Source organism: Mycteria americana, chromosome 2 (genome assembly GCF_035582795.1).
Source record: "Mycteria americana isolate JAX WOST 10 ecotype Jacksonville Zoo and Gardens chromosome 2, USCA_MyAme_1.0, whole genome shotgun sequence".
NCBI lineage: Eukaryota > Metazoa > Chordata > Aves > Ciconiiformes > Ciconiidae > Mycteria > Mycteria americana.
The window spans coordinates 49,335,893-49,357,937 of NC_134366.1; the positions used below are offsets into that span (position 1 = coordinate 49,335,893).

Below are 22,045 nucleotides of genomic sequence, written 5' to 3' on the forward strand. Positions count from 1 at the left end.
ATCTAATCTAGTAAATCCAAACAGCTCCATCCTCTCCCTCCACCTGGTTCACCACAGCACAGAAGAGTAGTCCCAGTTCTGTGCTATCATCAGGCCAGCTGTCACCATTAAAATCAGCTTGCAGGCCACACTGGATCACTGGTCATTCACACTTAACTTATAATAGGAGCTAAGCGATACTCTCTGTCAGACTCACCATTACTTAATATCAAGAGAACAAGGAGGTGGGGAAAAGATAAAGAAAGATGTGCTCTTTTTATGACAGGCTTCATTGAACTGCATGTGAAAAAACTGGTCTGTGTCTGTAAGATTCCTTACTGCTTTAAAGATAACAGGTTACAGAAAAGAAAAAGAACAGGAATTGCATAGCTAAGTCTGGCACAAGTTTGTTCTTTTTTTTCTTAAGAAAATGAGAGTGAATGCAGATTCAGTCATTTTTTTACATCTATTTCTACATAAATTAGCAATGAAGAGGATCTAAGGCTGTCTGAATATCTGAGTACTTGGTTTGCAAACTATGTTGTAGTATTATAGTCTTTGTATAAACATGGATAATGTATATCCTTTTTTATACAAAGTATTGTTTTACTATTATTCAAGTATTTTCAAATATTTTCCAAAAATTCTGTAAAATATATTATCTTTCCAAAACTTTTATATATTTGAGAAGGAAAAAAAAGAGCAATTTCACCTAAATTCTGTATTCGTTTTGCTTCTGAGCAGAAAAATAAGCATGGTAAATCTAAATGCTAAAATGAAAATAGGCACAGAGTAACCAGCCTGCTGCTGAGAAAGCAGACCTAGACTTTCTTGCCGTCAGCAGACCCGTTTCCAGCATAAACGAAGTGACTTGCAATTTGGGTAGAAGGCAGACTGTACAGACTTGTTTATTTGAAAAAAAAAAAAAAAAAATAATTCAAAATTCTCCATTTTTGTTTCTTGGTAAATAAGTCCTATGTACTCTGCCCATTTTGTATACTGTTGACACTGACAGTATATTCATGTTTATCATGCATTAGGCAGACATGAACAAACTGAGTTTCACAATACTCTTGTGAAGTTAGTATTGCCTTTGTTTTGCAAAGGGACAATTTGAAGTGGGGGATTTTTTGTTTGTTTGTTTGAAGAAAAAAAAAAGTGTAATGTACTACTACTTTGAATTCATGCTGGCTGCAGAGGGAATATCACAGGTGAGTTAGCTCTGGAGAATACAACCAGGAGAAAAGAAATAAGTGTGTGTCACCATTTTTTTCCATTTGGGATTGGGCATCTTGTCCCACAAAGTATTCAAGCTGGAAGGAAGGATTGCCACTAATGGTGGAATACTATCCTTGAAGGGCGGCCATGGAACATCCTACTTGCACCATGTAAACTTTTAAAGGCTGTCCACCTGCCCTTGTTCACAGATTATAGGCAGGAAAGCCAGGAAATAGTGTTTTATCCTCTGTTTCTCTTGGTTCATCAGTTTTATGAGCAGGGGGGAGAGTCCTACTATGGTCTTACTTTCAGCTTGAGGCATACTTTGCAGAGAACACAGACCACACCTGCCCTTCCCCATGACACTTGTAATGTTTGAAAGGTCTCACTAGCCTGAACAGTGGAGAGGAGAATGGCCTTCTTACACTCTGGATGATTTGAGCATCTCATGTTGATTTTGTGGTTTTGTGTTATGAGACAGATGCAGAAACTGATATGTGAGTCAGATGATGGTGTGGCACCTGTGGTACATGTTGAAGGAAAAAAGCAAAGCGCAGTGTTGATTATGACAGCACAGAAGTTTTCTCACTTGTTTCTGTGGTGAGGAGTATATGTGTACCCAAAGCCTGAGTGTAGCTTAGCACATGAGCCGATAATGCAGCATTTGATACCATGGGTGTTTGAGGGTAGACATGCCAGAGCCACTATACTGAGTGTATAGGTTCCACTAACCCTCTGTCCTGTCTTTGACAGCAGCCCATAGCAGATGTACTGAAAATTTCCCAGTGTGTTTTCTCCCACCTTGCAAGGATCTACAGTTCAGAGACTTCTGAGCTACTCGTTTCACTGCTGCAGATTTCTTGGCCATACTGGACTGGCAAACCACCTTGACTTCATATAGACCTTTGATCTTTTTTTGGAAAGTGTCCAGCTAAATGTGGCCTGATTTCTGTGTGGAGACTTCAGGTAGTCTTGAAGTATAAATAATAATCCACTGGCATCCTAATAATGTTCTCTTTGCATGAAATTGAATATATGGGGTAGAATTTGCTTTGATATTGTGCCTAGGGAAGACACAAAGGATCCAGGATTGTGCTTGCTAGATGCATGTCTGAGGAATGCATACAAATAAGTAAGTTTTCAGGCCAGAGTTCTTTATTGGGATTCTGCTGAAAATAGTCCAAGCTATTTGGTTTTTGCCAGAGATTTGAACTAATTGGTACAGCTCTAAAAGGGAGGGAGAAAAGCAACCAAGAGAGGGAAGAGAAGGGAGGCTGGGTGGTTCAAATAGACAGAGAGAAGATCTGCAATAGACATGCTCTGTTGACATAGTTTCTTGCAGCCTTATTCTGGCTCAGTGTCTGGCTGAGATTTTCACAGTGCCCTTACCTTATTCTGGGTGTGAGTCCTTGCTGGACTGGAAATGCGAATTGGTGCTCAAAGCAGTGAATTATCTTAGAGGACATTTTCTTTTCTATTTGTCCCCCTTTTGGTGTCTGCTGTACTGTTACTCTATTTTTGACTTGTTCTCTTCACTTAACCCTGCCCTGTAGTTCTTTCCTTGAAGTGACATGAAATGATTACAACAGCATTACTTCATAACAGCAAATTTTGAGAGACTGCCTTTATTGGTACAGGTCAGTTGAGAACCAAATAAAACTCATCTTGGCAGCAGTCGCTTTTATGCTTTCAGGTCTGTTATGTGAGTTTGGAGCAACCTGATTGAAATTGTAATGTGAGAAGCTGAGATAAGTTGTGCAATTGTGGTACATCCTGCTACTTCAAGGCTCATCGGTTCTCTTTTGAAGTGTGGTATTTTTAAACTCTTCTATTTCTAAAGCATTCGCATTTGCAGATTGTGTTCTAAAACAAAGGTCAGGATATTGTATAGCACTGGGTCAAAGTCCCCAGGGTAAACCAGTGCACTGTGTTTCCATTTTAACATAGTGTAGAAATTACATGCCTGCAATAAATATTGCAGCAGCAGAATCAAGATCATAGATGGCAGAAGTGTAAAAAAAAAAAAAATAATAAAAAAAAAATTGCCACTACCCAGGTACAGAAACAAAGAGTTTTGTTTATTCATACCTTGGTATTGCTTCTGGTAGAAAGGACATCTCAGCCTGTCTGCACTGTGGTTGCTTTGGTTTGGATTCCTTTTTTCTTAATGACTCATAACACTCTTTCCTGACCTAATTACAACTCACATGGCCGGGCAGGGTGCCAGCAACACCAAAAGGGGGAACTGCATGTGGTCTGAAGCATTCGCTGCCCTGCACAGAACCAGCCGGTGAGAGGACAGGACAGGAGCACCTCTCGCCACCCTCTCCTGGCAAAGCCTGCCTTGCAGCTGTGTGTTGGGATAGCAGCTTTACTTGCCACACAGACGTGAAAGCACAGCACATTCCTTCCTAGTTTTGTTTTTAAGGGTATTGCACCATTTCACTATGGGAGAAACAAGAGACATTGTGTAGTAAGAAAAGGATTGCCTTAAGCAGCTGTTTTCTAAGGAGAAAAAGGTGAATGGACACAATGGTGCCGATAAGGGTCAGGTACCACTGAGCTGCAGTGATCTGGTAGGAGGGACTGAGTGTTAATGGGGAGGAAAGGAACATCCAGAGTGAGCTTGGTTATTGCAAGAATAGTTTGAAATAGGTTACAACTGGTATTTCAAAGCTGTAATTCACAGGACTTTCAGCCTTTGGACTGGACCCAACCCTGCCTTCATCACAGGCAGCCCACAGCTGCATAAAGCCCTCCCTCTGCTCCTCTCCAACATCCCTTCTTTCTTTTCCCTATTCCAGTCTCCACCCTTGTTCTGCTGCTCTCTGCAAGAGCTTTTGCATACTTCTGCCCCAGTCTGCACTACCCGCTGCGCGCCTTTTTGCCTCTTGCTGGGAAGTGAAAAGGCCAGAGGTGGAAAGGAGGGACTGCAGGAGCAAGGAAGGAGAACAACTAAGGAATCCACAGTTTCATGGCAAGGGAACCAGGGTGCAAAGGGGATGCCAGGAAAAACAGACTGGAAAGATGTCATGGTGCAAAGAATGTGTGGGAATTAGGGTGTGAGGGTTTGCGCTGCTCAGTGTTAGAGCCCATGTACGGTATGATATCCCTTGTGTTGACAGGGATTCTAGTCATCTGGCAACATGAGCTCTGTTACCAGAAGTAAGATACAAAGATGCGTACGGGAGATTCAGACCATGAACCTGATATTAGTTGGAAGGCAGATGAAAATGCTGCTTTATTACAGAAATTTTAGATGAATGCTAAAGGAGTGCATGTGGAGACCTTCTCCCAAATGGAAAAACAAAAAACCCACAAAAAAAGCCAACCACACATGAAACCCAGCATAAAGATTGAAATGAGTATGTTTTTAATCCAGGAATTCTCATGAAATGAATGAGCTGAACTAAAATCTGTAATATCTTTGAAACAAAACTCATAAATGCTTTTGTTAACAAACACCTTTCATGGAAAACCAGCAGGCCAGAGGTTTAGTGAATGTCTCTGGAGTCCTGAAGTCCATGTTAGCTTTATGTCATGAAGAATGGAATTTTATCTCATTGTTTCTTATACTTTTTGAAGATCTTCTGCACAGTTAACTCGGTTACCAGCTTTGTTTTAGGATCAGCTCTGACCAGGAAAAGCAGGAAACACTGAAGTATCATGATAAGATAGGTTGGCCTAAAGCCAATCCAATGTCTTTACTAATGGGATCATATTTCCTCTTTCATGCAAGCTACCTATCTCAGTATTTAAAAAAAAAAAAAAAAGCTGTAAATAGTTGCCAGATTTTCTAGGCAGTCTTATAGCGGGTACATGCTTGTTGCATCTGCATTGTTTGAGGCGGTAAAAGTTTTAGAGCCTTCTTCTTCAGTGGTTTGCCACTGTTTAGCTGTAACTTGCCGTTTGATGCATCTTGAGTTTTTCATAATTTTCTGTAAGTTCCTCCTGAATTTCATCCCCATGAAGAAATACAGAACAGGGTTAAGACAGCCATGGAAATAAGCAAGAGCTTCTGTTATGATGATTGCATATTCAAAACTGCTGTTCAAGTTAAAGCTCCAGTCTATGATTTTTATCAGTCTCAAGAAAGTATAGGGTGACTGAGTAAGAATGAATATGGCAACTACAGAAAATATTCTTTTTAGCGATTTGTTCTTTTGAAAACTCTTGGCATGCAGTAAGGTTCTAATAATTAGTGAGTAGCAAATGATCATGGCTAGCATTGGAATAAAATAGCCAAGGGTCACTTTGATCACTTCAAGAACCAGTTCTGTGCGATGGTTTGGGTATTCTTCCTGACATATTGTCTTATCAATACTAAACACCGCACTAAAAATAAACTGTGGTGCGGCAAATGCTAGTGCCATCACCCAGATCAAGACACAGATTAATTTGCCCCATGTCATTCGTTTGGTTTGACACATATGTGCTTTGGTGGCAAAAGTAATAGAAATAAGCCGGTCAAAGGTGGTAGACGTTAGAGTTAACATTGAAGTGTACAAGTTCAGAGTATACAAGCCCCGTATAATACGACACACCACGGTGCCAAAAGTCCACTCCTGAGCAGCAGAATATGCCCAGAATGGCAGCGTCCAAAGGAAGACCCAGTCAGCTATAGCCAAGTTCAGCAAAAATATATCTGTCAGCGTCCTCAGTTTCTCATAGAAAACTAGTATGACAAAGACCAGCGCGTTTCCTGCTAGCCCAAGGATGAAAACAACCGAGTACATACAGGGCAGGAAGACTCTTGTAAATGTGTGAAAATTCTCACTTCCGTTTTCATTGGGATCAATGATGGAGAAGTTATAATAAAAGTTAGCAGTATCTGTAGTTGCCATGTTGCCTTCTTTTTAAAGGTAGCCTGTAAGGAGACACATTGAGATTTTTTTACTCAGCAAATAATTAAATCCTAATGCATCCAGGAGACAGACAAAATCCTAAGTGCTAACAGATAAGAGCTGTAGTAAAACATCCATGACAGACAAAAGCAAATATATTTATTTGCTGAAGAGGGTTGTCTTGACAGTCAAGATCCAAACACAACAGCTGGTGGATTTAAACACATCATCTGTTACCAGATTTATACTGACGGCAACTCAAAAGATAAACAAGACAATTACAGAGGCTTCCGAAAACAGAATATGGATTAAGCTTTCAAATACATCAGTGGTTTAGTGTTTGGATCAAGGGATTCTGGAGGAACCCATGAGAGAAACATAATTCATTTTGCCAAATTCAGCCTTTAGGCTCAGGTTGCAGGCTCTGAGCATCAGAGTCGTTTGGCTTGGGTTGGACCTGTCTCAAAAAGTAGGGTTTGAGTCTCAGTAAGCGAGCGCTTTAGAGCTTGTGGTTCAGCCTTAGCTCGTTTAGATGTTAGTCACATCATCAGAGGGCGGTACTTCTTCCTTCCCCTTTCTCAAGTGACTGACTGGAAACATGGAGGATTTTCATTAATGTCTTTTCCCCACTTGATTTTAGTTGATCTGTTTCAAACACTTGTATTACTGTCAGAGGAGTGACCACTTCTCTGTCAGCCCCCCTCCATCACACCCCCTCTCCAGAGCTGATGCAGTATCACGGTGTCAGCTCTCCAAGGCAAGGCGCTGTTTTCTGTCAGGGCTGTCGCCAGCACATAGGAGTAACAGCAAACGACCAGATTTGCAAGCTGTTTACCTTGTAAATAAAGTCTTTTGTGAGACAGGTTAATGGGGTTTTCAAAGATTTAGCCTAAGCTTAAATGTCCTCTCTCTTGAGCTACAAAGAGGATGTTTCTACATGACTAATCCTACCACAAAATATTACTCAGCATAAGATTAGCAGAATTCACCTCTGAATCATTTAGATTGGCAGAAGGGCCTCGCCTGCATGAGTTATAACATGCAGCAGACTGAACGTTACCTGAAAAAGTAGTTTCCGTGGGGCCAAGAAGCAGAGCCAGTGCAGTCTGTTAGTCACCAGAGAAGTGCTATAAAACTGCGTGCCCCTTTGAAAAGTTACTGGCTGTTTATAAAATACTTTACTTTTCAATTCAGATGGAGGCCAAGCATGGGATGAAGATAACCTGCAAAAGTAAGTTAGGCTCAACAACAGAAATGCAATGTATACTGAAACAAATGGAAGCACTGTGTTTTATTTTACGTACTCTTTGCAACAGCAGTCAGCTGATGTTTCTTGCCTCTTTCTTGTAAAGGAAAGGTGTTTTCCGCTAAGCTGAAACAAAGTAATTACCAGGCACTCAGTTTTGTAGTTTGACAACATAAAGTTCCATTAGTAGCCTTACTGAAGTAGTACAGAACTTTCTGGTATCCAAGCTTACTGGAAATTAGCCTTATTGACTCTTTTAAAAGAATTATTTTTAATACCTGCTTTTAATCCATAATAGGTTTTTTTTCCGTAATAAGATACAGTATTCGTTCTCTGGACAGACCGAAATATTTAAAATTTTAATTCACTTTTTTCCTATTACATTAATGTTATTCACAGGAATTTTCAAATTCAGGCAGTAATACCCTAATTTGTTTTTCGTGAAAGCAGATGGGAGTTTTACTATGGATTTCATATGGAAGCCAGGCTAGGATAATTTTTGAACTCCAGCTGTGCAGAATTTTCTTACGTACGAATAGCAGGCACTGGCTTCTGATATTCTTGTCTCCCCCACACGCTGACATGAGCAGATTTGCATATCGATGGAGAACAGAATGCTGCAGAAGAGATCTAAGTTAAAAATGTTTTTTAACGTGGCACGCGCTTTACATTTCTCAGTTAGCTGAGCTCCTAAAGTCAGAATTTATGGATCATGTTTTAGGAAAGATGGGAGGTAACCAAGACCATCAAACAGATAGCAAAGGATTAATGAGAGTCCTTGAATGTGACCTTTCAACTGATGCTCTAGAAATTTATTTTCGTGTTACGTTTTTGTGATCTTAAAGGCCTTAAGTTTTCTTTCTTTTCCTTCTTTCTCCTGTCTGAATATAGCCATTTAAGTTCCTTCGTGGTGTGACAGCAGGAGAAATGAGTCTCAAATGCCTGACTGATTACCAACCCCCTGAAAAAAAAAAAAAGAAAAAGAAAAAAATCCTACATGCATAAAAATAGGTTAACCTTGCGGAACTGTACACTCATTTTTGAGGCAAAGTCAGGTGTGGAAATGTGTAGCCCAAATATTTTTCTTTTTTTTTTTTCCTTTTTTTCTTTTTCCCTTTATTTTTCTTTTTTTTTTTCTTTCCTTTTTTTTTTTTTAATGCTGGAGACCAATAAGGAGCTGAGAAAGAGCTGCTGAAGCTGAAAACTTTTTTTATCTCAACTGTTGTGTTCCAGACAAGCTGAAGTTACAGCTCAGAGTTGTTCAAGAAGGCTCTCTTAAAGGCTGATCCTGTATTATGAGGCTGAACAGTTTCTGGATCAGCTGACCACCTCTGCCAAGTATTTTCAATCTTTGCTACTGAAAATGTGCTGCAAGTGTGTATAAAGTGGTGTGAAAGTTAAAAACATAGGGGGAGATCTTTACCTTCTGCAAACCAGCCTCTCCACTCCACTAAAACAGAGACCAGTAAGCTTTTTTCTTCTCCCTCCTCCCACCCAGTGGATGGTAACTTTTAAGAGGAAGAAAGTCCAATGATTTCTTTTAAAAGGTTTTCATTTATTTATGATGCATTGTTATTATGTTACCTGATATTTTTCTAGCCAGAAGCTCTTAAAGCATCCTGCTTGTTACTCACACACCTAAGTTAGAATCCACATTGTATGCTGTCTCAAACTTCAGAGTTGTTACCCCTTGTCAGACTAGTCGTTCATGGAGTTTTTCCAGCTTTCCTCAAAGGAAAAACCAGTAGTAATCTTTCTATCTGAAGTGAGATAGTGGGAAAGCATTGTGTTAGGTAGATAGGGAGGGAGGAGGAAGAAAATTCCCTGGTCAGGAGAATAGCAAGCAGGATGAGTTTATTTGCAGGGAAATGTTGTTATGGTCTGTACGGACTGAGTCTAGGTTCTAAAAATATTTAAAAGTTTAATAAAAGATTAAATTGGATAGGAACAACATCACAGATAGAAAAGTGAGCTAAAGAGCACTATGCAGTGTCCAGTGTGTTAATACAGGATTTGCTTTGAGGTCTGGTTCTGTTAAAATTAACTCTCAGATTAATGAAATGGAAATGCAAGCAAGTAATGGAGAGTCAGAACAAGCTATTCGGCTTTGCCCCAGCATGGATAGTTCTCCTCCTCTCACCAGAAGAAGGCTGCTTATCAGTTCCACCACTCTGGGAACTGGGTACCACAGGAGCTGGTAATCTCAGTATTACAGGGGTTTTCCCCCATTTGGTCTCCATGGTCTAATTTCTGTTGTGCTGATCAGCTATCCTGCTTTAGTAGCTGCACCTGAAAAGCAGGGTGTAAAAAGCAGTAATAATGATCTTGCCAGTTTTTCATTTCTGTTGTCTCAGGGTTCCAAAGAGAAAATCCAATATAGATCACTCTTTTTAAAAATAAATCTAAATAAAAAGTAATCTTGGCACATAATAATAAACAGTGGAATTTGCTATGATGATAAATACAGGCTATAAACAGAAAAAGGTGAATAATGCTTGTCAGCATCATGTGATGTGCCTTGCTTAGAAATGAACCGATTTCATGACAAAAGGGATTTGAGACTGTAATTGGAAAAGGTGAAATTATCTTATATATATATTTGTTGGAAGAGATGAGAGGTTTTCAAGCACGTACCAGTTGGAGAAACAGATTCTAGAGCATAAATGGAAGGGAGATAATTAAAATATACCCTCTGAGTTCAAGATATCAAAAAAATTTGCCTAAAGACCTTTTTCAAAAACTAGTAAGTGTCAACCAAAGAGCTACTGCAATAACAAGGCATTGGAAAAAATTTAATAACAAAACTAGAATGCAAAATCAGTATCTTCAACAGTCTGAATAAAATCCCACCCTTTCTCTTAAATTTTTCATATCAGGATGGAGGATATGCATGATACTAACAAAATCTTTCAAGTTTGAATATTTCTAAATGTTAAAGCTTCTTTTTTGTTGTTTTTTTTAAACCTATTCACCTGAAGTCAAGAAAATAGTCACTTACTAGACGATGTCACATCTTGGGGGAACACAGTCGTCTTATCTTTCAAAGGAAATGTGAAAGCAGCAGTTTGCTTTATATATCGGTGCTGAAGTCTGTGCCGCTGCCTCACAGCTTTCGTAGTTGTTGTTGGCAAAAGCAACACGATGTGAAATTACTCCTTTGTTTTAATGCTTGAGTGATACTACTACAGATACGATAGTATGAACAAGCTGTGCTCTCAATATCCAGTTCAAATTCACTTACATGTGGTCATTCGTCTGAAATGTCCAGAATCAAATTGATTTTTCAAAAATTATTTGCAGAATTAAAAGTTAATCTGTATCTACCACTTACCTTTTTTAACCACTCATGCATATTTTGTGACAATACTGGATTTTCTAATTCCTTCTAGTTTTTCTATTTTTTCGTGGGCAAAAATATTCTAGTGACAATTTTCTCTCAGACTTTTTGCCCATCTGAAATGAGCTAGAGATGGCTAGAAAGATATTGTGTTGGTGACCATCCCCAAGTGAGTTTTTTACCTTTAAGGCAATCTCAGCCCTAGTTAAAGTTAGTGTGTGTGCTATTTTTTTTTTCAGTCAATGAAAGAAGCTGGGAGGGCCTCCATGTATTTACAAGGGAGCCGGAGGGGGCCTACCCTATGCAGGGGTGACTGTTTTCACTTACAGCAAAGGCAGGGGTGGGAATTGATTTACAGCCTATGGGTACAAGATCTGGGAGAGAAATAGTGGTGAGTAGGCTCTTGAGAGGGTGCAGGGAAGCGGAGGTGCCCGGGTGACGTTGCTCGATGGTCTGCTGTTGTTTGTTCCCACTGTAATTAGGGACATCTTTTGCGCACTCCTTGTAACTAAACTACGTGCCTGGCCATCACCACAACTCAGCGTGAGCTGTAGCTTTCATTTAACCTTTCCTGTGGTATTCCTTCACAGAAGGAACCCCGTACCTGCACATCCCATAAAGCAATGTGCTGCATGCAGTGTACATAACGTTTCAGGTGGTTTCCTAGATGTGTTTCCTAGCTGCGTTTATCAGCTGTGCTGACTTCCCTAGTGAGCCTCGCAGCTCTTGATGGCCTTTGGATGCTCATCTTGGCCTCGCTGCTCTTGATGGCCTTTGGGCATTCATCTTCAGGAGCAGTGATTAGTGTAGAAAAGTAGTAGCCTTACTCATGGATGGATTCTGCAAGAGAGGAAGGCAGTATTCAGAGAAACTAGCCCATGCAATGAGATCATTGCAGCAGCCTGTGGTAGAGTAGCTGGAGTGCTTCTGGGACTCTGTCCTGTCAAGCCGTATGCTTGTACCTCCGAGTACTTGAATTTGGTACCTGCAAATGTGTATTAAAAAAAAACAACACCAAATTTGACTTAACCCTATAGCATCATTTACTGAAAGAAGACTGTTGCACAAGAAATGCAAGGCCCTGTAATGCTCTTTAAAATTGAGTTCTCCCTTGTGCTTCATTGCATGTGGTAGCAATTCCTCTGTCTCCGAGAAACAAACCTGCAGCAAGGTGCTAAATATTCACAAACTGTTCCTGTCAAACAGGGGAACAATAGGTTGCAACAGCCACCTGCTTTTAGCAGTTACTTTCAGATGCAGAATAGGGTATGAGGATGATAAAGCAGTGGCTAAGCTATGTGGTAGCATATGTACCCTAAACCAGTGTGAATGTCTGCCTTGAGGGAAGATAAAGTTCCCACCGTGTTGCAGAGGGCCAGCAATCGTCCCTTCCTGCCAATGAGGCCCATTTAAATTCCTTAAAAACAGAAAGTGTTCAGAGTTGCTTTTGAAACGTCTTAATCGTGCATTTGTGGAGAGCTCATCTGAGCCGCTCTGTCAGCCTAGTTCACAGTGACCTCATTGCAACTGCTGCTTCCTTAATCACCAGAGATGCTCCTTTCTCAGACTGCATGGGCAGGGATGGCCTTCCCATGGAGACCAGTACCTTCCCGGCATCCATTTGCCCTTATCCATACATGAGGAACCCTGAGATCACTTCTGTATAACTTCTAATAAACTCTTTACCAAAGAAGACTGCAGTATCAGTCTTATTCAAGCCTTTATCATGCAGTTGGGATCAAAAGAGACTCAGAGATTCAACTTGCTAGCCTAACTGTAATTTGACCTGTTTCCTTCTTTGTTTCATAAACTGTGTTTCCATAAAATATTTTTGATGGCCTGCTTGAAGAAGCCCTTTCCAGCATAGGAATGGTGGGGGCTGCTGCTTGTGTGTCTGCATACATGTAGCTCTGTAAGACTGGATGGCCTTCCTCAGTTTGCCTGCAGGAGACCCACTACAGCATGACTGAATTATCACTGTAACATAGGAATTATGGCAAAAATAGAGATGGGCTGTGTGAGTTTATCTCGGGGAGAGGGCTGAGACACTTGCTGTTACTCCTGGATAGGTCAGTCTGAAGAACGTTTAATTGTATAGTTGTGAAGCCTCCTGTGTGTGGAAACCACACCAGCTGCAGGGAACCTGCAGGCTCTGGGATGGAGCAACTTCTGCAGAGGTACAGGTAGGGTGCTGAGGGCTGGGCAGTAGCTCTGCTGAAAGGGTCTGGGGCTCTTGGTGGATAGTGGTGTAAACCCTAGCCAGAAGCTGCCTCTGCTATACCTGTCCTATAATTCTGCCTCAGTTTCCCTGTAATAGCCTCTAAAGAACTGTGCCAGGAGAAAATTCAAAGGTATCTAAGAAAAAAACAACAGTTCGTTTTTGGGAGCAAATACCTCACAAGTGAAAAAAGCTAGGGTTACCCATAGAGCTGGCTGTAACCTCGGTGACCTACAGACTGTGCAGTGTTTAGGATCTTCAGGGCAGTGGCTTGCCAGTATTTCTAGCATTGATTCTGCTAGTCATCTGTTTGCTGCCTCCTGCTGGGGAGGGGACTTGAAAGCACCCTGGTAATCCCAAATTGTTTATTTTGAAGCCTGTTATCTGAACCTCTTGCAAATGCAGCATTTGACTGATGACTGAAAGCTGTCTCCATCTCAGAGCATTTGCCAAACCTCTTCCATATCACAATGCTAAAAAAATCTCAGAAGATTTTGCATGTTGTCCCTTGGAGCACAGAAATATCCCTTTGTCATGACTGTTTCCATAGCTTGCTTTCTCTGTATGCATCAGTTGCCTCTGGTCTTACAGATAGAGTGTAACCGATTTTAAGGCAGGGGATTCCTTTTGGTTTTTGTTGTTGTTGTTGGTTTTTTTCATGCTGGATGTAGCACAGTTAAATTGTACTTTTTTTTTTGAGAAATGGCTGGGATTTCCTATGTACCAATATGCAGGTCACCCACAGCACATAGTGGTGGATCTTCGTGTCCATCCATTTTTTTTTCATCAGCTGTCTGCGTGATGCTTTCCCATCCCTACATATGTTGGGGTTTGCCTGTGACCCTTCCATCCCCTTCCCATCCATACACACTCCTTCATGCAAGATACTGTCTTGCACCCTGTTAAAAACTCAGTGAGCTCTGTATCCCCCATGCTCCATCCCAAGTCATGCCTCTGTTCTTGCCCATGCCAAGGGCTGTCTGTGCATCCTTTCTTCTGATCCTTCACCATACTCTTTCTTTTTTTCTTTCTCTTTGTTGGGCTGGAGAGGAAGGCTGATAACTAAGTTAGGGTGCCTAGGATGGGTCTGACCTGCTAGATAACAGCAGGTCCAGGGAATCATTGGTGCACTTCAGCATAACGCCTTCAATTGTTTCTTGGCATTAGAGACATTTGCAGAGGTGCTTGCTGGGCTAAGCAGCTGTTAGGGGCTCCGTACAGCTCCACTCTCCGTTTCTGTCTTTCACAATTCAGTAAGGTTCTGGCCCTGGACGACTGAAGTTCTCTCCAGAAATCATTGCGCTGCTGACAGGCAGACTGCTTATGGGATATGGGATGTCACTGCTCAACCACATGAAGCCAACACTTCAGACGCGTAATTACAACTGCCAGAGCTCAGGTGTTTATGAAATCAGAAAATTGTCTAGGACAGAGTTGAACCAGCTTTCTTCAGGTTTTAATTCTGAAAGGACTTCTTATTTCTAACTCCCAAAGCCATTCATGATGTTGGTCACAGTATTTTTAGTATCCTTTGTAAGAAATGTCTTCCATATATAAGAACAGGCACACTGGACCAGACCATCGAGCTGAGGGACAGTGACCAACAGCAGATGCCTGAGGAAGAGCATAAGAACAGGACAAGCATGAAGCAATACTTCTTCAAAATGCTCCACCAGCCTCCGACAATCTGTGTCTCAGGGATTTGCTGAACTAGAGCTGTTGTCTTCTTGATGTAGTGTCTTTTCCATTCTTCAGTTCTTCGTGCTTTTCAGCCCCATTTCATTTCACTTTGAAAAGAAAAAGAAGAGAAACAGTCGGGATTTTAATAGATACACCAGAGGGTGCATATTCATAAGCTAGGGACCTGGCAAGCTGCAGGAACATCCTTAATGCTGCCACCTAGTGTGAATAGGTCGTGCAAGAATAAATTCTTCTGTCAGGGGGACAAGAGCTCCAGTTAAATCGTGAGACTGTGTTTCTTGTATTTTCCACATAAGCTACCAGACCTCAGTTTAGACCATCAGACTCAATGGGATATCATAAAGAGAAGGAGGATTTGCTTTGTGATTATAATGCACTTGGGTTTAAGAGACAAAGTAGGAAACTTAGCGTTCCCTTAGCCTATAGTGAGTAGGTGCGGTGAATTTATTGGTTACAGCAGCCAGGTGGCAAGCTAACCACCTAACCATGTGCTAGGCTGCAGCAGCAGGAATAAGGAAAATCACGTGTTAGAGGAGAACATGGAAAATGTATTGGTCCTGGGATTTAATTTACATTTCAGGGTCTCAAAAGAAAGGTGAAATTAATGGGTTAAATAAGGAACTCTAATGGCATTGCGTAATAAATCATGGAGTTTGACACTTCTGGGAAGCCTGTAGTCCTGTAGTTCTCTTGGTCTGCATGAATTCAAGGCTGTGAAATTAAAGCTGTGTACCTATCATGATAGGAAGGGAGAGTTCCGTGGATCACAGCATGAAGTCTGTTGCTGTTCCCACTGTGCAAGCAAAATGTATGTATAGGTTTATAAGCTATAGTTTAGTTTTCTAGGGTTTTTTTTCAGAATCAGATATTGTATAAAGATAGTTAACAATGAAATTATTTGTATCACTTGCTAAGTATTTGCATAGATGTTGTAATAACCTTTATGGACCAACATGTATTATGTTAATCCTACATGTCAGTCGGCAGGTAGTGTTTGGTTATAGCTCAGGTTTTGGCAACTTAGTCACAGGTTTAAGTCTTCCCTGCAGGTCACAGCTGTCTCCGTAGGGTATTAACAGCGGTGGTATGACTCTGAAGAAGTCAAAAGTTACTCAAGAGGCTACAGGAATAAAAGAACATGAATTCCGCAGATAACAGTGCTTTAGGAGTTCAGGAAACGTGTAGACAGTGGGTGCAGTTTAATTTGGAGTCATAACAGTAAATTCTTCCTGTTTCCAACCAATAATGTCACTGCACTAAACTCACACGTGGTTGCACGTGCTGACACCATATATTCAGATGCTGCTAATGACCAGCTGAAGGTGCTGTTACCTGGAGATGTTTTCTCCTGCTCTTCTACCCAGCAGCACTGCTTGTAGATCAAGGTCCCGTAGGATTTAAAAGAAAATGCTAAACTGTGCATTGGTTTTGAGAATTGGTCTACAGAATGTGTGGCAATTATGCCCTTGCTACGTGATTACACTTGATGGTTCAGAAGCACATATAAGTGATACTACATTTTATTAGATTGCACTGGTTTTTGGAAAGAACCTGTTGTTCCCTGTATATAAGTTGGTTCCCTGTATATAAGAATCCCTGGCATTTTTCTGGGAATGACAGCCCAGTTGTCTCAGTTATCAACCTGCTGAGATGCAGAGAAGCAAAGTAAGTATCAGTTAGAGAAGCTCTAACTTACTTGGAAACTACCAGCATTTGTTTATTGACTCTCAAACTCATTCTGCTCTCTGTGTCCCAGCCCTGTCATTCATAGCTGGTGCTACTCCAGTGTTCACCCAGAGCATGCACCCTTTTTGAGGTAGGGAGTGGATGGCAGGTTCTTCCATCTACTTCGTGTGCTCTCCTGGACACATCATGGTGGGGAGGAGGCATCCTACTTTGTCATTCTGTAACAGCTTCTTCAGTGTATTTGTGTTTGAATCATCCAGTATTTCTTGTATGAAAAGAAGATACTTGGTAGTGATTCTACAGCAATAAAATATGGTTTGTGTACTGTTGTCAGAGTAAGGAACTGGATAATATGTTTGTAAAACACCTCACAAATTAAATCCAGGGCAAATGTCATATCCCTGTGCAAGCTTTGTTTAAGGGACAAGTCCAAACTGTTTTGCTTGTGTCTGCCCTCCATCGAGATTTCCACCTGCCAGCGAATCTTTAAAACCTGGCAGTGTCTCAATAGGGAATTTATCTTAAGACTGTTGAAGAGATGTTCTGGACGTATGTATTCCTCTTAGCTCACGAAACCAGGATAGAAACAGTTTTACATTTGTGCACAGTGGTTAGCAGAACAGGGCTGCAGTTTTGCTCAGACAGTTTTGTCACTAGAATGTGCAAAATAAGAATTCTAGAATTTGGCATTATGACTATCAAAAAGTGTCTATTTTAGGAAGGCATCAGTATGCATATGGTATTTGACCACATATGACTCAGAGAATCATGGCTTTCCTTTTTTCCCTTGTCCTAGAAACAGCATGTGTAATTCTTCAACCTTTGATGAATCGGAAGAGTGGCAAGTTGCTCAAGATGCTGAGATATGCTTGTTGAAGTCAGGAGAAATCATGTAAGCAGAACAGTTTCATTACTACCAGGCTGAAAGAATAAAGGCTGAGCTCAGTATCAGCTATGTGAGCACAAGTCTTGCATACTCCTGGAAGAGCTGATCGCTTGTCCCCCACAGTAGAATTTGGTCTGAGGAACAGCAGAGAGTATAGCTCAACTACGCAGAGTAGCAGCAATGAGCCAGGTCCTCTCTCTTCAGTCCTGCAAAACTTTAGTGCAGGTGGGGAATAAGAAGGAAAGATTTGGGTCCACATCACATCAGAAAACCTTCCTTCCTGTTCTTATTGCAGAAGGTGCCGTGAACAGGAAGGGGGCTTAGAGAGAAGGCTGTGTAGTTCTAGTAGTCTCTGGAAGAAACGGCAAGGGAACGTCAGGGGGTGCTGTGTTAGTCAGACCTTTGTCACAGGGAGGGAATTCATGGCCTTTTGGAGCATGTATCTATTATTTATTGGTGGCCTCAGAGAAACTGTCTTGCCTGCTCTGGTTGATATATGCCATAGCATAAAATGTTCAGCTGAGCCTCTGCTCAACCTCTGTGAACTGTATGTACCAGTTCTCTGCATGTATCCTGCTCCAAAATTAATAGTTATGTGCAGTAGCGATACAGCATGTCACTTGCACAGCCAAGAAGGGAATCTAACATATGAAAATGCCCATGACTTGGAGAAATTCACCTTTGCTCACTCTCCTCTTAAGCCTAGCTTTGAAATTTTGGCTTAGTTATGGGGCAGGTTTTGAACTTTTGACTGCAGGGAGATAAATTAGTCCATGTTTCAACCTTGTTGCTGCTGTTCAGAGAACCAGGTAAACGAAGCAGTAACTAAAATCATAGCTGGGCTGTAGGGCAAAACCAAGAGTGATCGTTAGTTTATTAAAATCAAAGATCACCTGAGACACCCCAGCAGTTACTTCAGCTAAAAGGAAGAAGTAACAAGGTAAGCAAAACTTAATATAAAGCTTCCTCCCTGGCCAGAGTACAGTAGTTATCACAGTAGATCAGCTGTGATCCCTAACCACTGTGTAGTCATGCTTGGAAGCTGAACTCCTCCTTCCTCTAGAACAGCAAATCATCATAGTGACTGTGTGATATCTTCTGGTAAATGTGTAGATTTTTGATAGCTGCTGACAAACAAATCACAGTACTGTGATTTACGGTGAGCTCATTGATTTGGAAACAATTTATTTGGCCTAAAGAGTGATATGTTAGATTAGTTTTAGTTAGGGTAATGTAGGTGAGATCCACAGCTCTTAGAAATTACAGGTTTCCCCTGAAGAAAGCAAGCAGCATTCTCCTGTTTAAGGGCCTCACTGTTTGCCGTTTGCAGTCTGAAACAGATACCAGAATGAGGTAGGCTAATATAATGCTTCAGGACTCAGGATCATCTAGGTGCTAAGAACTTCCTTTTTAATTGGAAGTACTTTGAGTCAGCTTTTATGCAGCTTGCTTGGGTAAAACAGACCAAGCTGTAGCATTAGGTGCTTCAGAGGATCTAGACAGAGCTGCTGTTCACATTCCATCCATCTGTCCCCTCTGTACTCCTGATCCCTACTTCCTGTACAAATGATATCTAGAAAAGTGAATAAATTGGGTGGCTATTCTTTGCTTACATTTTTGTTTAAAAAGAACAGTAGAGGGCAGCAGACTCTTTTTTTATCGTAGTAACTCTAAAAAGCTTTATTCAAGCACTAGATTTTTCTAGTCGAAATGAAATAAATAAGTGAATAATATCCACATTTGCCAGAGCAGTGAAAGTGTTTGGTATCATTAATTTTTTCTGTAGTTCTTGCCTTCGTCCAAGGCTGAATTTTCCTGCATCTTGTGGACCTGTCCCAAAGTTGGTGTGGATTCTGCCTCAAATAGATGGAAAATAAAAAGCAATGATTATTGTTTCTGCTTGAGTAATCAGATTGGATGTCTTCAAGTAATTTTATTTTTCTCCCTCACAGGATCAAATTACCCCTTACAGTGGAAGAGATCTTAAATTTTGGGGAAAGCAACAGAGAGCTGTTCATTAAATCCAGCACCTACAGTATCATTCCCATCACCGTTACAGAGATGGGGCTAACAATTAGCTGGATCTTTTCATCAGACCCTAAAAGCGTATCCTTCAGCGTTGTCTACCAAGAATCAGAAGACACACCACTGGATCAATGCAAAGTAAGGCCTTTGTTTCCTTACTACCTTAGAGATTGTAGTACACTACAATCAGCTGCCTAGAGGAATCAGCAAGTATAGCTAGGAGGTCTCCACAAGAGTGCCAGTTGCTATTGCATTAAGGACTTGTTTCTCCAATTAAGCTACAGTTCTGCTGAAGGCAGAGCTACATCTTTAATTATTTGATGTTGCCTGCAAAAGTTGAATTGAAAAGCACTGTAGCTTCTATGGGTTGCATCTGAAATTCACCCACTATTGTTAAGCAAAAATTATTAAGCAAAAAAGAAAAGTCCAAGCCGACAAAATTCTTCTTTTTTCCCTCCTCAATGTTACTTAATTTGTCAGCTGCTTAGGGCTGATCTTGCCAGGCTCTTAAGCAGAGGCCACAAGGAGACAGATAAATTGATTGGGTTACCTGCATTTCTTACAGTGAAGCATATATTTAAGTGCCTTTATGGTGTGCAAAATTGCTTTGCTAGTGCCCCAGGTACCAGTTTTTATACGTGCTGTCCATATTTCATAAGGATTATGGATTAACTGAATCTATGTTAGTCAGCTAATTGCAAAGTTTTAATGAAGATAGGGCAGCTGTTGGTTTAACCCACCGTGGCAGGGGCAACTCTAAGGCTGTGATTTCACTGGGGGAATAAGACATTTATATAGCATGTGTTAATTCACTCTACGGTTACTAACTCCATGTAAAATCTCTTTTTTTCTTGATCTGAAAGCTGAATGAAGAGTGAATGTTGCTTCTGTCTTGATATATCTATTTGATATAACTTTGGGTTTTATAGGGTCGTCTTTGATTTGTGTCAGCTGCTGTTCTGACAACTGTCTCTGCTAGGGTTTTACAGCAAGACAGATGGTTACACACACTTTTGCTGTAACTTAGATAAACAATTAAGATTTTCTGAGAACGCGTATTTTATAATACAGGGAGTACAAAAGCATATATTAAAAGACATATTTAGCTAAATCCTGCTCTTGGATATATTTGTATAGGTTTAATGTAAACTTGCATAGATTAACATTGAAAGGATCAGGACATGATTCTATCTCTAAAGCAGAGATTTATAACCATAGCTTAATGCTGTAAAGACGTTATCAAAGGAAAACAGATGTCTCGCTGTGAGATTTTAGTTTGTGTCAATTTTTAATGCTAATCAGTGAAAATAAATAGCTTTGCAGGCACATAGGCACTTTGGGAGTTTCAAGATGGCTCGAGTCTAAAAATTTTTCTGAAGGCAAATGTCAATTTATAGGGCAAATAGCAAGTTTCATTTTGATTTGTATTGAATTCCAGGTTCTTATTCCTATGACCCGCTGCAACTCTCATAAGGAAACTATCAGAGGACAGGTGAAAGTCAGAAACCCTGGAATCTACACACTGATATTTGACAACACGTTCTCTAGGTAGGTCCTAGCTGGGCGTAAAAGATGAAATAAGCTTGGTTTTACAGACTCTGGAACTGATCAGATGTACCATTATTCTGCCATTCAGAAGTAAGTATGAGAAATTGGTCCCAGCTTGCCAAAAGATCTTCAGACTGAGTTTTGGTTCTTGTTCGGGTTTTTTTCTCCCCCCATAGCAGAATTCCACTCTTCTGTCTTAACCTCTGGGGAGGTAAACAGAAGTAAGCAAGTAATTTCTGACTCTTTCCGAGACAGTTTAGTCAGGATTGTCATCTTATTAACAACAGACCTGACGGCCCTTGTGCAGGCATACTTCTTTTTAAAAAGTCAAGTTTTTGCCTGAGTATAAACTGAAAGACTGAATACACTTTTAAGGTTTCCTGTGTAGTTGACTTCAGCTATCGTGATCATCTTGCTCTCTTTTTTTTTTCTTGACAGGTTTATCTCAAAAAGAGTGTTTTATCACTTGGCTGTCGAGCGACCTGTCATCTATGATGGAAGTGATTTTCCATAGCCTTGAATATACTATGTTATTTTTAATTAAATTTTTAAGAAATGATATTATTTATGTACATGTAAGCATTATGATTACCACTGTGTTTGAAGACTTTGAAACTATGCAATACTTATAGTGCACTTAGAGAACATGTATACACTAAAAAACGGAAGCCTTTTTAGGAACACTAATGGTTCTGTACTGTGTACAGATTGCTGAAAAGCCATGTTGTTCAATTTAACAGGTCAATAATAACCAAATTTTTTTCAGTGGGGAAAAAAATAAGTGTGGGGATGTCTAAATGCAAACTGAAATTTTCTACTGAAAATTGAATTACTTTTCTTCCAAACATATTCTTCAAAAGGAAATGTAAAGAAAAATGCATATTTTTGTTGACCTCTTCACTGAGGAGTAAACATAACCATTTCTGTTCTGCTCTACTGCTCTTACAGTCAGAACAACAACTATGCAATACTTCAGTCTTCACAGGCATATGTTGTAATCCATCTAGAATTTTTTATCTTTTCCAAGTTTTATAAACAGCAAACATAGGGTTTTTTACATTTTGGGCTAAGATTTGGTAAGTCTGGCTTTTACAAACGCTTTGGTACTGAATAGCAGTTACAAAGCAATACAACACAAAGCAGCAACTCATTTAACTTTTGCTCACCGTACTCTGTAAGTTGGTCCACTGAAATCAGCTCTTATGGTGAGTACCGGTGGCAGAATCAGGAGTATCATTTGTAGAATAAAGTACTGCTCACTGTGTGATATTAGGAAGAGGAGCGTTCCTTTTTCCTGCTTTAGCACCTTAGTCATCCGCATTTACAGGAAAGCACAGTTTCTGAGGAGGTCAGCAGT

The 22,045-nt window shown here is 40.5% G+C and overlaps 2 protein-coding genes across 7 annotated transcripts in view; one reads left to right on the top strand and one right to left on the bottom strand.

Moving 5' to 3' along the window:
• Positions 1 to 21,249, top strand: part of FYCO1 (FYVE and coiled-coil domain autophagy adaptor 1) — a 50,825-nt gene extending 29,576 nt beyond the window's left edge. For 5 of the 6 annotated variants that reach the window (XM_075493321.1, XM_075493327.1, XM_075493322.1 and 2 more), the window contains 4 exons: positions 17,026 to 17,121; positions 19,068 to 19,278; positions 20,579 to 20,688; positions 21,127 to 21,249. In XM_075493321.1, coding sequence (XP_075349436.1) covers positions 17,026 to 17,121; positions 19,068 to 19,278; positions 20,579 to 20,688; positions 21,127 to 21,202 — 493 coding nt within the window. In that variant the 3' untranslated portion in view covers positions 21,203 to 21,249. The remainder of the gene's footprint in view (positions 1 to 17,025; positions 17,122 to 19,067; positions 19,279 to 20,578; positions 20,689 to 21,126) is intronic. The other variant, XM_075493326.1, reaches the window with a different exon arrangement.
• CXCR6 (C-X-C motif chemokine receptor 6) lies at positions 4,233 to 6,041 on the bottom strand. Its single transcript, XM_075495778.1, has one exon. It carries the CDS (start codon positions 6,039 to 6,041, stop codon positions 5,004 to 5,006), a length of 1,038 nt encoding a protein of 345 aa, XP_075351893.1. The 3' UTR covers positions 4,233 to 5,003.
• Positions 21,250 to 22,045: the final 796 nt, after the last annotated feature.